The sequence below is a fragment of the Typopeltis vanoorti genome, chromosome 3 (assembly GCF_054136105.1).
Source record: "Typopeltis vanoorti isolate ZY-2024b chromosome 3, IOZ_Tvanoo_1.0, whole genome shotgun sequence".
In the NCBI taxonomy this organism is placed as follows: domain Eukaryota; kingdom Metazoa; phylum Arthropoda; class Arachnida; order Uropygi; family Thelyphonidae; genus Typopeltis; species Typopeltis vanoorti.
Window position 1 is genome coordinate 110441233 of NC_143551.1, and position 20516 is coordinate 110461748.

At 34.3% G+C, this 20516-nt stretch overlaps 1 protein-coding gene across 3 annotated transcripts in view; it reads right to left on the reverse strand.

Moving 5' to 3' along the window:
• Nucleotides 1–20516, reverse strand: part of LOC150108466 (IQ motif and ubiquitin-like domain-containing protein) — a 227567-nt gene that overhangs the window by 132474 nt on the left and 74577 nt on the right. For all 3 annotated transcript variants that reach the window (XR_016550657.1, XM_090415872.1, XM_090415873.1), the window contains exons 6-7: nucleotides 15381–15556; nucleotides 720–887 (exon numbers count right to left, since the gene is read on the reverse strand). Coding sequence is in view for 2 of the 3 variants with exons in the window: in XM_090415872.1 (XP_090271998.1) it covers nucleotides 720–887; nucleotides 15381–15556 (344 nt within the window). In the remaining variant the exon portion in view is untranslated. The remainder of the gene's footprint in view (nucleotides 1–719; nucleotides 888–15380; nucleotides 15557–20516) is intronic.

The following is a 20516-nucleotide window of genomic DNA, read 5'->3' on the forward strand; positions in this document are numbered from 1 at the left end:
AGATATACCAATTTATTCGATGGTTAGTGATATAATTTGTTTAATAATCAATAATTTAACTGTTAAATGCTAATACTGATTACTTTTATTTAAAACCAATCAATATTGAAATTTATCAGCTAATAAACCTCCGTAATATAAACCAGATTTGATTTTGTTAAGCTGATCAAAGGAAGTTTATCTAAAATAACCAATGCAAATAACAGAATGTTGCATTTCAAGTGTTTTATATTAAAATGATTTTGGTGACAACCAGTAAGTACCTATTAGAATAGATCTACAGAATATAAACAATAACAAACAGACTCAACTATCTTTTTTTAAATTTCAATAAATTATTATTTTTTTTTTTATGTGACTCCCACTCACAAAAGGTTGCAATCTATGGTATATTAGTACTGCAAGTGGGTAATGGATTTTTTCTGTTTTTATTAATTATTATTATTACTTTTTCGTATTTTTTATGGATTTTTGGACTATGTAAAAAAAAAAAAAAAAAAAAAAAGTCCAAAAATCCTGCTCCAGTGACCAAATGAAAATTTTTCAAGCCACTCCTCAAATAAGCTGGAGAATAAATTCATTTCCCATCTATAGATAATACAAGCATTCATTATCGCAGCAGAATTTGAACCTGAAGCCTATTGTTGGAAAGCAGATACACTAACTACTCAGCCAACCAGGCTGGATGAATGATATGATATACATTATAGTCATATTACCTTTATAATACCCTTGACTGAGAGGAGTGCATCGATACGTTCTTCTTTGGTGAGATGTTGCATGGATAGTGTATAGTACAGTTTTTGGAAGGTGCGGCTTCTGAGAGTTGTCTGTGTTTCCACTATGATATCTTCTTTATAAGCTCTCCACTTTTTTGGTACTGCCAGCTGAAATAATACAGAAAGTATAATAAAAAAGAAATAAAACAATATTCATTATTATCCCCCAGTTCATTACTATGGGATCATAAACTTAATTAGATCCTAGCAAAAAACCTAATTAAGGTGTTCAGGAGTTCTTACTAGTTATTTCTATGGAATCCAAAGATCAATGAAGAGAGTCAAATGCACTCATCACTTTTTCTGGAATTAAAAAAAAAAAGAAGTTTTCTGGTATAACAGAAGCTGATCCTCAAAGTATTGTCAGAGAGTCGCCATAGTAATGAAAAGATCATATTTTGGTACTCTGCTTAAATTTTATGATAAAGTGGCATTCAAGGTTAAAATCAAGGAAGTGAATATTTATGGCATATTGCTCGACTTTGTAAAGGCATCTGACAGAATACTGCATGGAAGGGTATTGTATAAACTGGTATAAATTATATAAATGAGATGAAAAATAGGCTGCTAGCATGAATTAGTATGCAGCTGGCTGAAAAATATCAGAAAGCTAATTATGGAGAATGAAGAGAAATGATGGTGACCAGTGGTGTGCCAAAGTATATTCCTTGGACTGCAACAGTTCAGTTTGTTTATGTTAATACTACTGGAGATGGAGTAAAAGATGGTGTCCAATCTTTTTAATAACGATGCTAACATAGGAAGAGAAATATGGAATGATTCTCATATGTGATTCCTGCAGGAAGATTGACATAGTCAATCAATCAATCAATATTGTCAGGGAGGAATAGGTGTCAGTTTAATGTTAACAAGAGAAAAGCTATGAATATTGGAGTAAAGAGACTTGACAAATTACATATAAGATATTATATAATAGTCAACATCTCATCTGTAATAGATATTTGAAATCTCCACGGAGTCAACAGATTCAATGCAAGAGATACCACACAATCAGAAAAACAGCTAACATTTTGTATCTTAGACTTTGAAACTTTTTTTTTGTTTTTTTTTGTTCATTCTATTTAATCATCTGGGATAGGGATATTGCTCTCTTTACAATATTTGATTAATCAGATCCATAAGGGCTGAAGCACTCATTCTAAGTAAATGATGTTAATAAGTATAATCTCCAAATTAATAAAACTTCTTTTACTGACCTCCTAATTTATGATTAACAATCCTCATTAATTATTTACACATACAGAACATTTAATCTTGTCATTTAGCAAGGTAAGATATCAAGTCATTATATAACTAATGTTGATGTCTCTGAGACATTTGATATTGTCCATTCTATACTTTTAACAGATCAAAACTTAAGCGACCATGCTAAATTATTTCCTATTGACATCCTTACTCTGATAAAAAATAATAATCTCAGCTAATATTTTCAAATTTGTAAACAACATTTACATCCAAAATTTTGGACTTCCAATGGGTCAAAATATTAGCAGTTAGCTACCCAAGTTATTGAAGTGGACAGTTTCATTCTCTCCCATCCTCCTCAACCCCAATATTTATGAAATATATGATGACAATGTCCTGTGTTTTTGGGGAAAAATCACACCATAATTTCATTATTGGGCTAACGTAATAATTTCAGTACCAGATAAGATTTTACAATTGCATTTGAATCAGACAACTGTATAAATCATTTTTTAAAATGTAAATCTACCACAAACCTAATCATTTAGGAAACTATTTACACTCTGCTGAAAATGCAGATGCTTATGAAGAGTCAGAAGATACTTTTTAATATGAGAAATAGACTGAAAGAGGAGTAGAAAAGAAGATCAAAACTGCTTGGGCACAGTTAAGGAATATGTAACAGTAGCAATATCTCAATGTATTCCAAAAGATTAGGAAGTTTAACAGAGTAAGTGTAAAATGGATGAATTTTAAAATGGATGTTTAGCAGTCTGGAAGGTGAAGGCATTATGGGGCAACATAAAGTGTTTGTGTAGGGACAAACTTTTTTTGATATCCATTCCACAAAGCGTTTGCAAAACCTATAGCACATCAGCAGACAAATGGCTGAGGAAAAGAAACAAAACAAAGAACTTGTTTTATGTTTCATAAATTGCTAGAGGGAGTAGCTCATAGGAAAAAGTGTAAGGAAAGTTATTCCACAGAATAGTAGCAGATGAAATGAAAAAGGAAGAGAGAAGTTGATTTAGCAAGCATGAAGCTGAATTGTGTATGAAAGCTACTTGTGTTTTTGAAGGTTCAAAGGGAATTAGTCATCTGGATTTCTTGGTGATAAGAAAGTGGCAGAATGGATAAAGAAGCGAGTGACAAAAATGGTGAGTTGTCTGTGGAATGCTGCCTACTAAGTTGCTGAAACGATTTTATAGAGCTGATACTAAGGAAAATTTCCAGTATTTGGATAGAGACAAACAACAAGGGTCATCTCTGGATATTGAGTAACAGTATGGTTAGCAAGTGTGTAACTAGATTTTTTGTTTAGAGAGTGGAGAATGGGTTGCTAGTGTTGTGAGTGTTTTGTTAGTGAATGGGTTCAAGAAGAGGTGCAACAGGTACTGTGTGGATATTCTAGGAGCCCTGTATAATGTCTTCAAATTCCACAAAGATTCCAACACACTGCTGATAATAATAAAAGCATAAATAGAATATCTTTGAGAATGTGACTCCAGTCACATTCTCAATATAAGGTAACAGATAACATAACAAAATAAGGTTAAAAAATATGTGGTGATATGTCATTCATTCATTTCCAAACAATTATTAACATCTGACCCAATCAACACCTGATACACTTCTGATTCTTTCACTTCCAGTTCTCCTAATACTTGTCTCCCTTCTGCATATTGTACAGCATCATTTGCACCAGTACGATATATGCTGATAAACTGCTCATTCAATAATTCCACTACATCCTTTGTAACTGTCACTCTTGTCAAATTGTGAATGAAGATATTTTAGAATTATAATACTTTATTCACATTTAACATAATTTGCCATGACTCAAGCAACACTTGTAAATATTATTTGATGTTAATCACTTGCTTATAAATTATTATTCATATAGTTACTTTGAGATTGTTTATTATTGTTTAATTATATAATTTTGGGATTTATATTAGTACTAAAAAGACTCAGTATTAAAGTGTCATTCAATTTATTTTATTTGTTCCTGTATAAATATTATAAGAAGTTGTGCATATATATTATAAGAATTTGTATTTATCATATTTAAATGTATTTTATGTGAACTACGGATTATTACCTTATCTGTTATTCCTGAAAGAAAATGTATATATGTAGAATTCTGCTGATATGATTTTATGTAATTCTTCTGATTGAATTTAATTGGCTAGTAAAGGAGAAACAGAGTTGTTTTGAGTTAGCACATGCTTAGAACGTGAATGGCTATGATATGGAGAGAAACCTGTAGATGTAAGCTGGACTGGCTAGAACCAGATTTTGGCAGGAAGAATAAATGCAGTTAATTGGAAAATGAAAGTAAACAGGGGAGAAAGCTTGAGGACAGTGAAGAGACTGGTTTTGTGTAACGTAAGGCGAGCTGAGATATCCAGAAAAATTGACAAGGATAGGACCGGGAATAAAAAGGCATTAAAAACTACCTCTATGGAATTCTGATATTACGATGGATTCCTAATGATTAGAGGAAAAATACTGCAGAGCTGAAGTCAATACATAATGGAAAATAAGGGATTAGTACACGATGTAAATCTAATCAAGACTTGCAAAGCTCTGTGTTTAATATTTCAGTTAACATAGTGCAGATTTTTTTTGAATTGTGTTTCCTCACAGTAATTAGTTAACAGGAATTTTAAAGATGTGCCTAAGTGTATTCAATGTGCTGAAGCTGTAACCCAGTAAGACATCCTTTTTACATCCAGTGTGAAGCAAGTGAAAGTTAGCTCCGCCTAATATATCTTAACCCTAGCTGTGGCGGTTAACTATAAATAGTCGAAAGAATGAAGCATTAAAGTATTTCCCCCTTGAATTTGATAACTGCCTTGTAATTCAATTAAGTGTTTATAGACTAGAAGTGAATTAGAGAAGCCAACTATAAGAATATTTATTGTGAATTCTGGAACTTTGAACTGTGAGATCTATTTTTTTTATAAATTGACAGAATATAGAGAACTGAGAACTGAATGTTTGATACCTAGTGCATTATATGTATTCTGAGCACTAGAACTAAATCAATATGAATTGTCTGATAGAATAGAGACAAGTTGTGATAGAAATACTTATCTCTTGAATAATAAGATCTAAGACTTTTGGCTTTAATCTTAAAAACTAACTGAATAGCTACCTGTATCTCAGAGATATTTTGGATTTGTTCAATTGCATTATCTTGTTTAGAAAGTTATACTTAGATGTACATGTTATATAACCCTGCATTAAATGTTTTGTTTTATTGAATTCAATTTGATGTTTGTCTGATTTTCTTTCATTGCACCGCTCACAAAAATTTATCGGACCTTGCGGAAGCCTTAAAAGATAATATTAACCTCGGCCTGTAGAAAAGTGAGATTGCAAACGTCAGATGATGATCGATTCCTCTACAATATATAGACTAATCTGAATATAAGGTGGCGCAGGATAATATAAATTTCTTTATATTCGGATCAGTATCAATCAACATCTAACAAATAAAAAAAACGGAATATCAAGAAATAAGAATAAGTTCAACTAACCAACATAAATGGATCAGTCAGCAAGATAGGATGACACAACACTCTGCTGCAATGACTATCCACCAGTATCAACTTGCATAATTATTTTTCCTCTTGCTTGTCATATAGCAGAAAATTGTCTTGAATTAACCTTGGCCTTACCAGCTAATCTCCTCTCATTCTGCATCTTTTCTTTCTTTACCATGCTTGTCACCTTCCTAAGCCTGCACTTTATTCTTCATGAATCTGATCATCAACTGTGTTGTACCTCCTCAATAGCATTTTCTCTTTCAACACAGCTTACTTAATTTCACTGTTCATCCATTTCACTCCTATTCTATTTACTTGCTTAAACCTTGGTATGCAGCTATACATTGCTTGTTTCAGATACTGCCTTATGAATTTCCATGCACTGTCAAGATCTTTTCTGCACAGCTCATTCTCCATTCTCTAAGCAAAAAATCTAGTTCTTACACACTTGCTAACCACACTGTTACTCAATATCCAGAGATGACCCTTGTTGTTTGTCTCTATTCAAATACTGGAACTATTCCTTAGTATCAGCCCTACAAAATCCTTCTAGCAATAGGCAGCATTCCACAGATCACTCACCATTTTGGTCACTCACTTCTGTATTGATGCTAGTTGACTACAGAGCTTCCCAAAATCAGTCATGTTATAATTCTGAATATATCCCTTTTTTTGGTAGTAACCTTTTCTTGTTTCTCCACTTCCACAAACACATACTCATAATCACTCTTTTACCAACTGGTTGCAGAGTCAATACCCCATTAACAACTACATCTTGTGAAATTATCACTAGATCCAAAATACTAAAGAGTCTAGTTGCTTCAGTCACATGCTGCTTAAGGTATTTATCCTTCAGAAATTCAACAGACTCTCCTTGTTCCCATACACTCTCTCCTCCTTCCATTCTATATTCCTGTAAATTCAAGAACAATATTTGATTGTCACGTGGATTTGAAATTTATAAAGTGTCATGAGTTGAGTAGAAGAGAAAAGAAGTATTGTTTAGAACAAAAAAGGCCATGGACATGATGTGTTTATGCCAGGATGGGTCAGATGTGAAAGTCAACCCAATAAGAAAAAACTGATCCGTAAATTGGCAAGCAGAATTCAGCTAACTCCAGTTTTATATGTGTGTGTGTGTGGGGGGGGATGTATTCTCAAGAAGTGCTGTGCATATCAAAAATGTAGTATGGGGTGCTTATAGCATATAATAGAGGTTATGTCCCAAACTGGCAAGATTCTGATCTTTCAAGATTAATTTAATTGAAAATGCAGCTATTTTTCAAACATATTAAAGCATAATAGTAAATAAAATATTCAGTACATATAAAACAAATAACTATTAAATTAATTTTTTTATTTTCAAAATTAATATATTGTGCAACTCTCTTGAAAAACATTGAAGATCTGTGATGTTATCCAGCTCTTCTTATTTACTCTCCAAACAGCAAGTAATCTTGCCTTTATATCCCTTCATGACTGCAGATTTTCTGAGTAATACACCATGAGATGTGAGGGAGTTATTTTGTAGTCCCTAGAAGCATTACCTCCCAAGTAATGTGTAGCAGATTTACCAGCTTTAGATCCAGGTGCTGTCTTCTCTTGGATGGATTATGTATGTACAACTGGGTATACTTTTCCAAACATGCCAGTTTCATGTAGGTTAAACACCTGCTTTGAAGAGACCATGAAATTCTTCGGTGGCAATGTGATCTGTGGCCACATCCTCACCAGTCTTTTTGAGATTGTGGAATGCATAATGCCTCTTATAGGGATCAAACCACATACAACTTGCAGTAAAAGGTATTAGATGCTTTCATCTTTTGTCAGATCTTCATAATTACAGATAAAGACATTACCACATAGACTAAAAAGGCAGTAAGAACACACAGCGGACATTGAGCACAGCAGATAGATGGAAGTAGGAAACAAGATGCATATGTGGAATCTTCTATGACCTTGGATCAGTGATAATATTTATGTACAGAAATGAAACTGAGTATATGCAAAGTGCGTAACGAGAGTTACCTGTATTTTCAAAAGTAAGGGAGAGTGCTTTCAGAATTATGCAGCATAACCATGTAAAATTTTTATACCTCAATATTTGAGCATTTCTGCTCAAATATCATCTACTGTAAAAACTTTACATCTCAATGAGATTTTCAGATATCAGCTGTTTTTCCACATTTCAGGTTTCTGGTAGTTTATTCTACCTCAGGAATTGATATGTGCATCTGATGAAATTTTGACTAAATTTCTACCACTGTTCTTGTTTTACTACACAAACTCTCAGAGTAATTACTTAACATTCCAGAATATCTTTAAGTTCATTATAGGTATTATTTCTGATTGTCTGTGAAAGTAATAGTGGTGGTAGTCGGCAGTAGATGGCGTTGGTGTCAGATGATGGAGTAGTGAGGCGAAGAGTTGTAGAGTAGATGCCCTCCCTCGATGAGTCTTTGGACTCCCTGGAGGTGTGATGTAATAATAATAATAATAAAATTCCCATGTTACTCGTCTAAAATAAACTATTATTTTAATGGCTAATATAGCCTTTTTCATTTAGGAGTGCCCCTATTTTACAATGTCATTGGCTCTTTACTCAAATCTTAGGGCATTACTGAAGTGTTATAAAACTAATATATGAAGAATAATATAGGAGGAAAATTCAGATATACCTTTTTTGGATGTTGTTTGCTGTCTCCTTATTCCGGCGATATGCATTCATCTGCTGTAAGATGATAAAGAAAGGGGTTTTTGGAAAAGTGGGGGTAAAGTAATGTCGGGGAATTATTTGACAAAATCTGGGGTTTTTATATGTATATTATTATTATTAAGGGTGGGTAGAGAGTTTTTGGGAGGGGAGTGAGAGAAGGATCTCAAGAATGAAACTATTATTATTATTTTTTTTTTGGGGGGGGGGAGAAGAAGAGGGATTGATGGGAAAAAGTCAGGGGTTGGAATCATTTCGACAGTGCATTGTCTTTGGAACTTGTGGGGGAAGTAGAGGCTATGACATAGCCTCCACCTCCCCCATAGCCTCTACAATATATAGTAGGCTATATTAGTCTGTTCTTTTCTGTTTTTTCTCAATATCCTCCAGAATATTTAGCCACCTTTCTGATATTTATCTTCTATATTATTACCAAAAATTTCCCACGACTTCTGTTTGGTTATTGGAAGTTTTACCACTTGATTAAACTATAAATTAAAGATACCAAGAAATTATATATTTGGTTTAATCCTTTATCCAAGTGTAAGCAAATAAAGTTTGTGCCTGAACTATTTTCAGGACTAGGGCAACAAGAAGCTAATGACTTCATGTCACTTGCATTAGTATCCCACAATGCAAAGTACATATCCTTGCGGACATGTATAATGCTATGCACTACGGGAAGGGTCACTACCCAGACCGGTTTGACCTTTATTGAGGTCTCATCCAAGTGGAAAACTTCCAACAACTATCTCTAATCCAGAGTATTGCAATAATAAGTTGTGACATCTTTTGGCTACTTGTATATGAAAATATGACTTCTGCATTACTACAACCTTAGTATAACCTCTGGGTCTGGCTCCCACTGATGAGATCTCAATAAAGGTCGAAACTGGTATAATGCTATTCCATAATGAATAGCATTATACATGTCAGCAAGGATATGTGCTTTACATTATGGGATACTAAGGCAAGTGATGTGAAGTCATTAGCTTCTTTATACAAGTTGCCCTAGCCCTGAAAATAGTTCAGGCGCAAACTTTGTCTGCTTACACTTGGATAAAGGATTAAATCAAGTACAGGTAACCCTCAATATGACGTGATACTTATACAATGTCGTTTCGATATAACACAGTCTACAAACTGTAGTAACCCTTTATCTTTTCATATATTTTTCACCGCACGACTTAGAAATCAAATTTTATCTTCGTTAAATTTGTGTCTATCCATATCACACAACTTTAAAAATAAGCAGTGAATTTATATTAAGGGAAATACTCTTTAGCATGCATGCACATTTTTTTTTTTTTTTTTTTTTTTGTGGAGCATCAATTGTTTACCATATGAAGTGTGTATTATTGTGCATATAGTTATAAGTAGTGAATTTATATTAGTGGAAATATTCTTTAGCACGCATGTACGCCAGTTGTTTAGCGTATCAAGTGTTTATTATTGAAATTTATCTTCAAAAACGAAGAGTTTTTCTGCCAGGAAAGTGCATTAAAAACCATGTGTGTTAATCTCAAGCTGAGCACTTTATTTTCTGGTGAGTTATATAATTAATATGTAATGCTTTTTTTTTTTATGTAAAAAATTTATTTTTATAGTAATGGCCACTAAAACTGCAACAAAAGGGGAAAAAAACCAACATTGAAGAGAAAATTCATTTCTCTCAAAGAAAAAATTAAAATCTTGGATCGGTTGGAAAATGGAGAAAAACCGGAGTCATTGCAGGACTTTGAATTTAAATCAATCAACAATTCGGGCAGTCAAACAAAATGAACATAAAATCCAAGAAAGTGTTATTGCTGGGTCAACGGTAAGTGCAAAGCGCATTGCTCATGTACGCGATATTCTAATAGAAAAAATGGAGAAATCTCTAATGATTTGGATAAAAGATTGCACTTAAAAGAAATTCCTTGGAAGGAAATCTTATTAAACAAAAAAGTTCTCAAAGTTTATAAACATTTAAAAGAACTTGATTAAGATTCTTCAGAAGAAAGCCCTCAGCATGGATTTGTGCCAGTAAGGGTTGGTTCAAAAACTTTAAATCGCGGTTTCCTTTGCATAATCTTAAAATCCAGAGAGAGTCAGCAGCTGTAGAAGCTGCCCAGAAATACCCAGGAGAACTTTTAAAAATCACTGAAGAAGGTGGTTATAGTGCAGACCAGGTGTTAAATGCAGATGAATTCGGATTATATAGGAAAAAAAATGCAAAATGTACCTATATTTCAAAAAAATTAAAGATCAGCTCCTGGATTCAGAGTTTCCAAAGATAGAATTACTTTACTGTTAGTAATGCATTAGGTGATTACATGACAAAACCAATGTTTATTAAAAGATCCTCAAATCCTCATGCTATGAAAGGGCTCGACAAGTTCACCCTACCTGTTTATTGGCAGGCCAACAAAAAGGCATGGGTTACAGCTAGCATGTTTGAAAAATTGGTTTTTCAAGTGTTTTGTACCTGATGTAGAAAATTACACAAAGAAAAAGAATATCGACTTCAAAATTCTACTAATTTTAGATAACGCGCCAGGCCACCTAACAAATTTAAGCCTTCCGAATATGAAAATAACTACTTCGCTTATTCAATCACTTGACCAAGGAATAATATCAACATTTAAGTCATATTATATTCATCAAACATTCCAATTAATTTTAGAAAAAAGAGAATCTAATCCAAATATGACACTGCCTCAAGTGTGGAAAGAGTTTTGAATATTGAATTGTGTGAAGATTATTTCTCTGTCGATTAAGGAATTACAACCCTCTACACTGAATGCTTGCTGGAAAAAAATATGGCCTGAAGCAGTTCTGGAACAAAATTTCGTACCTCCAGTGGATGCCGAGCTAAGACATATAATAAGCGTCGCACCATTTTTGGTGCAGAGGGCTTTTGCGATATGGTTGAAAATGAAATTAGTGAATTAATTGATGGGGAACCAGATTTAAATGAGGAGGAACTGGTACAATTAATAAATGATGTCAAACCAAATGGCAGAGAAAGTTCTGCTGAAGATTCAGATTGTGATAAATCCATTAAAGAATTCAGTTCAAAGAAATTAGCAGAAGGATTGGATTTGGCAAGAAAGTTAGGAAGTTATTTTACGGATAATGATCCCTCAATGGAGAGCTCCGTAAAATTCATGAGACAATTGGATATTTATTTACCTCCATATTATGAACTTAATAAAAAATTGCAGCATAGTGGTTAAGCAAGATCTTACCACTATGCTGTGCCTTAAACTAATTCAATGTGTCTACACTCAACACACTCAGGCAATGCATTCTACTAACCAACCACTCCTATACAAAGAACCTTCTCCTCACTAATCTGCTCACATCCTCTTTATACAGTTTCCAGGGATGGCCTCTTGTTTTACTCCCCTCTCCCATTCTATGAAAAATTTCTTCCATGTCAGCCTGATAACAATCCCTGACTAACTTACATGTCTCAACCATACCCCCCCCCCCAACTTCCTTCTCCTATTCACAAGACTTTGCAATTTACATTCTCTCAATCTATCCTTTAAACTCCACATTTCAAAGCCCACTGACTGCCTTTGTGAATCTTCTCTGGATCCCTTCTAATAAATCCTTGTCATCATGAAAACCTAATGATCAAGTCTGTGCACAATAATCCATGTGAGGCCTGATTAAGGCTTTATACTATAGAATCATGACCTTTTAATTTCTGCACATCATACTCATATGCATCATTGCCATTATCTGATGTGACGATTTCACAACTTGTGCAACATGGTTACTGAATTCAGGTCCTTGCCCATCACCAATCCCAGATCTCTCATTCTCATTACCTCCTTTAAAGTTTCCCCACCAAGTGTGTATACTTTGCATTCCAACACTGCTTATCAAATTTCAAAACATTGCACTTTGCAACACTGAACTGATAGTTCGACTTACCTACTCATTCATGCAATCTATCAAGTCCTCCTGTAAGACCATAACATCCGCTAAACTCTGCATTGCTCTCTCCCCAGTTCTGCAAACAGTTGCATATCACCAGATAAACCCATCTCAATATCATTAACATGTAAATTGAACAATAGTGACCCCAATACAGATCTTACAGAACATCACTAGTAATTTTCCTCTTTCAGGATGCTGCACCTCTGCATACAACATTCCAATATGTATCTGAGAGCCAGTCACCAATCCAACTAACAGGTTTGTTATCCAATCCCATTAGTTTCATTTTGGCAATCTATCAAAAGCATTTGTAAAATCTACTTCGTCCTTGTCCAAGACATTTGTTACCTTGTTACAGCATATAAGTAAGTTGGTAAAACAATTTCCCTTTAACAAACCCATGCGGATGACCACAGAGCATACTGTTGTTGTCAACCCATTTCTGTATCCTAGTTCTCACTAATCTCTCCTATACCCAACCACAACTCTGAATACATAGACTGGCCCATCATTTTTAGCCACAGACCTATCACAACTTTTATGCAGTGGAACAATTTTACCTTCTTTCTGCTCTCTTGGAACCTGTGCTGTTATAAGACTCTTATTAAATAGGCATGCCAATGCTACTGACGATTCCCTGGAATATTCTCTTAAGACACGTGGTGATATATATTAAATCATATCACCTTATTGACATCAAGCTTATTTATTTCCTTGTATACCTTATGTTTACTCACAATTTAGCTATCCTTTCCTATGCTCTCTAATCTTGAGTTTTTCATGATTTAACCCTGATGAGGATGAAACACCCTTATAAACTGTTCACTGAATGCCTGAAATGTAATTATTCTTCCTTCTATTTGCAAAATATCTGAAAAACTCTACGGATTTTCTTGGCCTGATTTGCTAATTTCTGCTCATACTGTAGTTTTGTTTTTCCTACCAACTGAGTAACCTTTCTGGCATGCTTTTATATTCCTCATGTAATTTACTGCTAATAGTATTCATCTTGTGCTGCTCCACAGTGATATTGTTAAATATCTTTTCATCAGTTTCCACGCCACATTTGGCTGCATCTCTCTCTCTCTCTCTCTCCTGCTTAGCACCTCATTTCATGCTATAGCTCCAAGATATCTCCTAAGCTTTTCATACTCACCAGATTAGCCTTGTAATTTCACATATATCCTTTCCTCTACAGACGTTTTCATATGGTTAGTCCCAACCCAGGTTATCACGTCTTGATCACTCTCACCAACTGGAGGGAAGTGCAAAATCCCATTCACAGTTACATCCTGTGATGAAATGATCAGAACTAAAACTCTTGATCCTCACGTCTCTCCTTTATATACTGCCAAAGATAGCTGTGTCTCAAGAAATTCATTTTCCTTATTCCCAAATGCTATTTCTTCATTATAATCTATACTGCCATAATTAAATTAACCCATAATAATCACCCTTCCCTTGTTCACTAACTGAAGTTGCTTATACATTTCTTCATCACCACCCTCCACATTTCCTGGCCTATAGCAGCATCCAATTAAATATCTCTTTCAGTCAATCCCCACCTCACACCATACTGACTCAAAGCCATTGACACACTGTTTACATTTCGCTTCTCCATTTTGTGTGGACATAATTTGCTTGCTATTGTCATCAGCCCCCTTCTTATCCCTTCAATCCTCATATAAAACATCACACCCTTCCTTTTTTATTCCTGTCAGGATATCATCCTTATGCACCCTTTTTCCATCGTGACAAGAGGAATCTTTATATATATATATTTTTTTTTCAATTGAAGGTGAGTTAGCTGATCTCATACAGAGGTTAGCAGGGTTTTTTCTCCCTGAAACTTGGGTTTTTCATCCTGTATATAGACAAATCGGCCTTCAGGACACATGCAATTTACAGACAAAAAAACTAGTAGTGGTAGTGGGCAGTAGATGCTGTTGGTGTAGATGATGATGGTAGTGGAGGCTCGGTGTTGTTGATGAAGTGGTAGAGATGGAGAAGTTGTTGAGTAAGTGCTCTCCCTCAATGAGTCTTTGGACTCCTTGAAGGTGTCATATAAGGGTGCATAAACTCAGTGAATGAAACCATTTCATTTCCCTTATTTGTGATGCTCCTAGCATTTGTACATAAACACAGCAATTCACTTTCAGGTCTATAACCAGTCCTGCCACTTGTGGGTTGTGATTTTCCCACACCTAACCATTCCCGATTTCATTTATCACCACCTATCTATCTCTTCAGACTCAACTATATTCCGCACATCCCATTTCCATATTGACCATCTTCATACTCACATTCACTACCACTTCCAGCATCCACTCTCCTTATACTGTGTCTCCCTGTCCTCTTGTTTTCACTCCTCCATCTTGCATTCTCGTTTAATCATTATCACTCACAGTACTACTACTATTCTCATTTACAATCACTTTGATCACACTAGTTCCTCTTTCTCCTGATCTTTTGCTTCACTTCTTACTTCCTCTGCTGTCTTTCTCACATCACTTATTCATCCTTGCAGTAATAGTCTCTCTGATCGTCTCACACTAAATCTATTCAAATGCAACCCATCATTTTTGTACATTTCCATCTTTCCTTCAAATGCATTCCACACATTTACAAACTCCACTACCTTCTCCTCACAAAGCTCTGCCAGCAAACTTTGTGATCCCTGGTCTTCGTTGATGAAGTAGTTTATCTTTGTGTTCAGTGTTGAATGCTAAAATTTCTCCTTTCTTTTCACAAATCATTATCATCACTCAACTATAACATCTTATATTTATCAATAACAGAATCTCACCTGTTTTTGATTTCTTCATCTTGGTAATTCCAATTATGTCAACATGGAATGTTTCTAGTTTTTCTGCCTTCTTTTTCCATTCATAAATTGGAAAAAGAAGTCACTCATGGTATCTATCCTTAATTCTGCTGAATTCGATTTGGTAAATGAAATCCAAGAAGGCAAAGTAGCAACAACTGTAGTGTCCTGGTTTTGTACATAATGTTTGATTATTTTTATTGTCTACAGGAAAGGGAGATGAGACAGAATAGATTTGACATTTGCATTCACAAAGAATTGTTGTGAATTCAACAAGGAATTCACAACAATAACAAACATATTGATAGAGATTGCAACTTGCAAGAAAACTTGTAATTTGTGGAGGCCTGATAACAAAATTATATCTTCACCTTGTTCAGAAATAAATGCCTTTGCTCTTCTTTATTAGCATTTTGAACTTCTTGTTTTTTATTTTCGATGTCCTGAATATATTCAACTTCTTCATCAGTAACACCACAAAGAGCTGCTTTAAGTTGTGCTCCAGATTTTGTTTGCTCCATTGTTTCTACTTCTTCTTGCCACCATTCTAGAAAAGACACGAGAAAAGTAATGCAGATTTAATTTTCTAAATTTATTCATTTGTGGTACAAAAAATGTAAAGGTACAAATCATAATAAAATTAGATAAGTGAACTGTAATCACATTCTCATATCATTAAATACTACTGAAATTAATTTTAATCACTCATATATTTAATAAAATTTAATTTAATGACAAGTGCCTCTGTAGTGCAATTGGAAGAACAGCGGGTTTTTCAGTTGAAGTTAGCTGATCTCATATGGAGGTAGTAGGATATTTCTCCCAGACAATAGGGTTTTTCATCCTGCATACAGGCAAATCAGCCACGAGAACACGTTCAGTTTACAGACAAAAAATGCTGCTGATGGTGGTGGTGATGGGTAGTAGATGGCAACGATTAGTGTCACCGTGTATGTATTGTAGGGGAGACAGTGAGATGAGTATAGAGGAATAGAGTAGAGTTCCCTCCTATTATGAGTCATTGGAGATGTTAAGTAATAATAATAACAGGAAACTTATATTAACCTTTTTCTTTTCTTTTTTTTGGGGGGGGGGGATATTACCTTTCCTGTTTCAAGTTTTATTTATTTATTTTTATTTTTTCAGAGGATGTTCACCTTAACAATAGCAAAAGCTACTTTGTCATTCTAGCTGAAACTACTACTTATGCCAATTACATCCATGTTAAATTAATTCCAAAGAGATGCATCATGAGGCGTGGATCATATTTAAGCTACATGCACAATGAATATGAGCCATTCCATTTTTTTAAATTTATTTTTATATCTGACCCACACATGAAAAGTTGCAAAACCTATACCATATCTGTGTTGTGAGTGGGCAAAGCGGTAACAAGAAAGGAGGGATCTGTTGAATGACAGGTGTGACTTTTGTGGCATACTCTCAATCATTTCATGATCTGGGATTTCAGCCCATTCAAAGTTGTTCTAGAGGAGTTGAATCAGGATGCTGAAATGGCAGAGTTGGGAAAAATTCTCTCTCTCTCTCTTCTAACAAGGTCATGTATCCGAGTTGGATTTGCTGGAATTATGTCTAATAATTGCATGTATTTTCTGGACAGTATGTTTTTCAGGATGAAAAGCATACAAATGTTAAGTGCATTGTCTTACAACTGAAGCACAGCTCTATGAAATACAGCATTACTGTTGTGAAATATAAAGGATCCAGAATTGGGCACTATGACAAATATCCAAATAACTAATCTCAGAACACAACAATTCTTTCCATGAACTTCATCTTTCATCTTCTACATCTCCTCTAAATCTCATAATAATCTCACTAGACCTGCAAAATTCCAACAGAAGAATGCACTTGTACAGTACAGCTGTCTTCAGAGAATATCAATTCACTTTTATTCAGTTTTCTTGGCACACTAAACTATTTCTTAACTGTTATATAATTACTATCTTTTGTTCATTATGGCAAAATTATAGTAACTTCTACTGTGCTGAAGTAATGATTTTAATTTAAAATAAAATAATTAATTGGGTGTTTTGATCCCCATATTAAGGTCATCATCTGGAACATGCACACATAAATTCATAAATCCCCCCCCCCCAACAAATCTTATAGCTGATAGTACAAACATACCCAACAATTAGCTAAGTCAATTCCATTATGCTGTTGTATCTGCACTTTGGTTTATAATAAGAATCTAATTTGCTCAACTAAATCCCAAACCATTAGACCATCCTCATTTGTTCAGTATCCATGTAGATATCTACTAACAGGGTGTATTACGAGAAGATATGAAGACCAGACATTAGGTCAGAAGCTATAGTCAGCTATCCAAATTCTTAAAAAGCATAATATTCAAGCTTAAAAAGCATGTGGAGTTCTCCCGGTAATCTAGCTTTGATCCTTAAACCCTTCCTGACTAACTCATCTGGCAAATTCTGGTGGTATTAGCACTGCTCAATGCTCAGGGTTAATAGGCCATGTAGTGCACTTTTTAAGCTTTAATTGCAACATGCTTTTAAATAAGGTGGTGGTCAGATCTCTGAATCTCTGTATGTCTCAGTGTTCCACATAGAACATTCATTTAATATTAATTAGGACACAGACAGTCATGTTCTTGTGGATACCATTAAATGTATTTGTAAATATCTTCAATGTCTGAAATAAGTTTTGTTTATTCTCAGTCCATTTATACAGCTTACATAATTGGAGGTCTCTCACCACTGTCAATCCAGGAATTCAAATTCTCTAAAATAACTAGTATACTATCGTTCTTAAAACTGCTGAGTATGTCTTGTAGCTTGTTAGAAAAGCACTCTTTCTTCCCATCTTTGGAATTTTCAGTATGTGCATAGCAGCTAACCACATTCATAGCATTAATCCCAGTTTTAAATTTAGCAGTTAGAAGCCCTTCGTTAATACAGCTTTATTAAGCAACAGTCCTACACATATGACGTTTGCTACTCATCTTCTGAATATATGAAATGAGTGCTACCCTTCTCAATGTCATCTCTCTGCCTTGTACAGCAAGAATTCCGATAAGTCAAGAACTTGTATTTATGACTTTCTACAGTGAGGACATTATGCAAAAAAAAGTCTTGGTTTAGCATCCTTCTGTTCCAGGTCTCTACAGAAAGAAAAGTTTAAGTAAGTCTTTGGAAGAGTGATATTTTTGTTTCAGGGCTAAGAAAATCAACCTTCTAATTGCAGGCATGGAGCAATGGTCTACCTTCAAACTCATCATTATTATCAAATTCCTGACATGTACTCTGAAGGGGGGGGGGATACAGGATATGACAGTACTACATGAAAAACTTACATCATTACTAACTTCCTATCCACAACTTTCCTCTAAATCAATCTGTTACCTATCAAGACTTTAACATTATCAGATCTTATATTTCTATCTTCTAAGGCACTTTTTACTGTATCAATCCACCTATATCATGGTCTTCCTCTGGGTCTTTTTCCTGCCAGAGAACACTTGTTTTGCTAATCTTTCATCTCCCATTCTGTTTGAGTAACCATACTACCTGAGATTAGCTCTGCTAACACATTCCCAGATACTAATAATGTCAAATTCTTTCCAAACATGCTCATTTTTAGTATGATATTGTTATTGATACCATCTGTTCATGTCCATAATCTTTCTCAGGATTCTCATATCTGCGGCCTCTAGTCTTTGTTCAAACGTTTTATTTCTAATCCATCTCTCATATCCATAAGTTAAAATTGGTTTAAACGCTGTCGTGCATATAGCTAATTTAGTGTTTTGACTAATTTCTCTCTTACTCCATGTAAATTTATTCAGTTGACTTCCTACCATACCAGCTTTGTTGATTCTGTTGTCTATTTCCATATTTAATTTACCATCTTCACTAAAAATTGTGCCTGAGTAGCTGAAATGTTTTACTTGTTCTATAGATTCTCCATTCACAAAGCAGTTGATATTTTCAATGCTTCTGCCTATTTTCATTGTTTTAGTCTTGCTATTGCTAATTTTCATACCAAATTTATTACAACTATTATTCTTCAATTTAGTCAGGGCATCTTACAGACTTGTACCAAATTTATTTATAAGTATAACATCATCCGCATAAAATAAAGAGCTGAGATTAATATCTCCAATTTTGATATCAGGTTTAATACCACTTTCCTTCAAAATCCCTTTAGCTTAACCACCTAAATCAATTCAATAATACATTACATCAGTTAAAGTCTCAATGCCTCTAGAAGCGTAGTTCAAGTAACAGTGATGAGCTCTGGTCCTAATTAGTCACCATAATTAAAGATGTCAAGAAATTATATTCTTAGTTTCATCCATTATCCAAGTGTAGACAAAAAAATGTTGTGCATGGAGTAACTTCACGAATGAGATACTTGTATATAGAGGTTAATGACTTCACATCAATTGCCTTAGTATCCCATAATGCAAAGCACATATCCTTACGAACAAGTATAATGCCATGAATTATGGGAAGGGCCACTACCCAGACTGGTTTCAACCTTTATTGAGGTCTCATCAGTGGGTCCTATAAGTGATACCAAGGTTGAAGTAATGCAGAAGTCATATTTCCATATATCAGTAATCAAAGGTGTCACACTTTATTACTAAAGTACTCTGGATTACAGACAGATGTTGAAAGTTTTTTCACTTGGTTATACTATAAATTAAAGATGCCAAGGCAAGTGATTTGAAGTCATTAACCTCTATATACAAGTAGCCTATTCATGAAGTTATTTCACATATAAACTTTATTTGCTTACACTTGGATAAAGAATGAAACCAAGAATATAATTTCTTGGCATCTTTAATTTATAGTACAACTAAGTGAAAAAAACTTTCAAAATCCATTTCTAATCCAGAATAATTTAATAATAAGTTCTGACACCTTTTGGCTACTTGTATATGAAAATATGAATTCCGCATTACCTCAACCTCAAGTGTAAGCAAACTTTGTTTGAGAGATTTGCTTACACTTGGATAAAGGATTAAACCAAGTATATAATTTCTTGGTATCTTTAATTTATAATATAACCAAGTGGAAAAACCTCCAACAAGGTGGCTTGAATTTGCCACCTTAATATGAGAAACTGCAGGTTAAAAGAGTCAGTACTGCATGGAAAAGCATGCAAAGGTAATGCTTAGAAGTTTCAAAACATTTCTGGAGATGCAATCTCATATCATATCATTTCCTAAAGTGTCATTAGGAAATGATACTGAAGATCGCATCTCCAGAATTATTTAAAGCAAGCATGAGTAAAATATCAGAAAGCTAATGTAAAACAGACGGAGGACTCATTAATCTCAAGAAAGCAAGATTATATTAGTAGGGTAGAAGAGATATACTTCACACAGAGAGGAGTAGCAATAATGATTCAGAAAGAATTAATTTAGAACAACCAGAAAGTCAAACCAGTCTCATTAAGAATAATACCCTTACAAAGAAAAGAAAAAGGGCTATACATAAAATTTATGTTGCTGACCT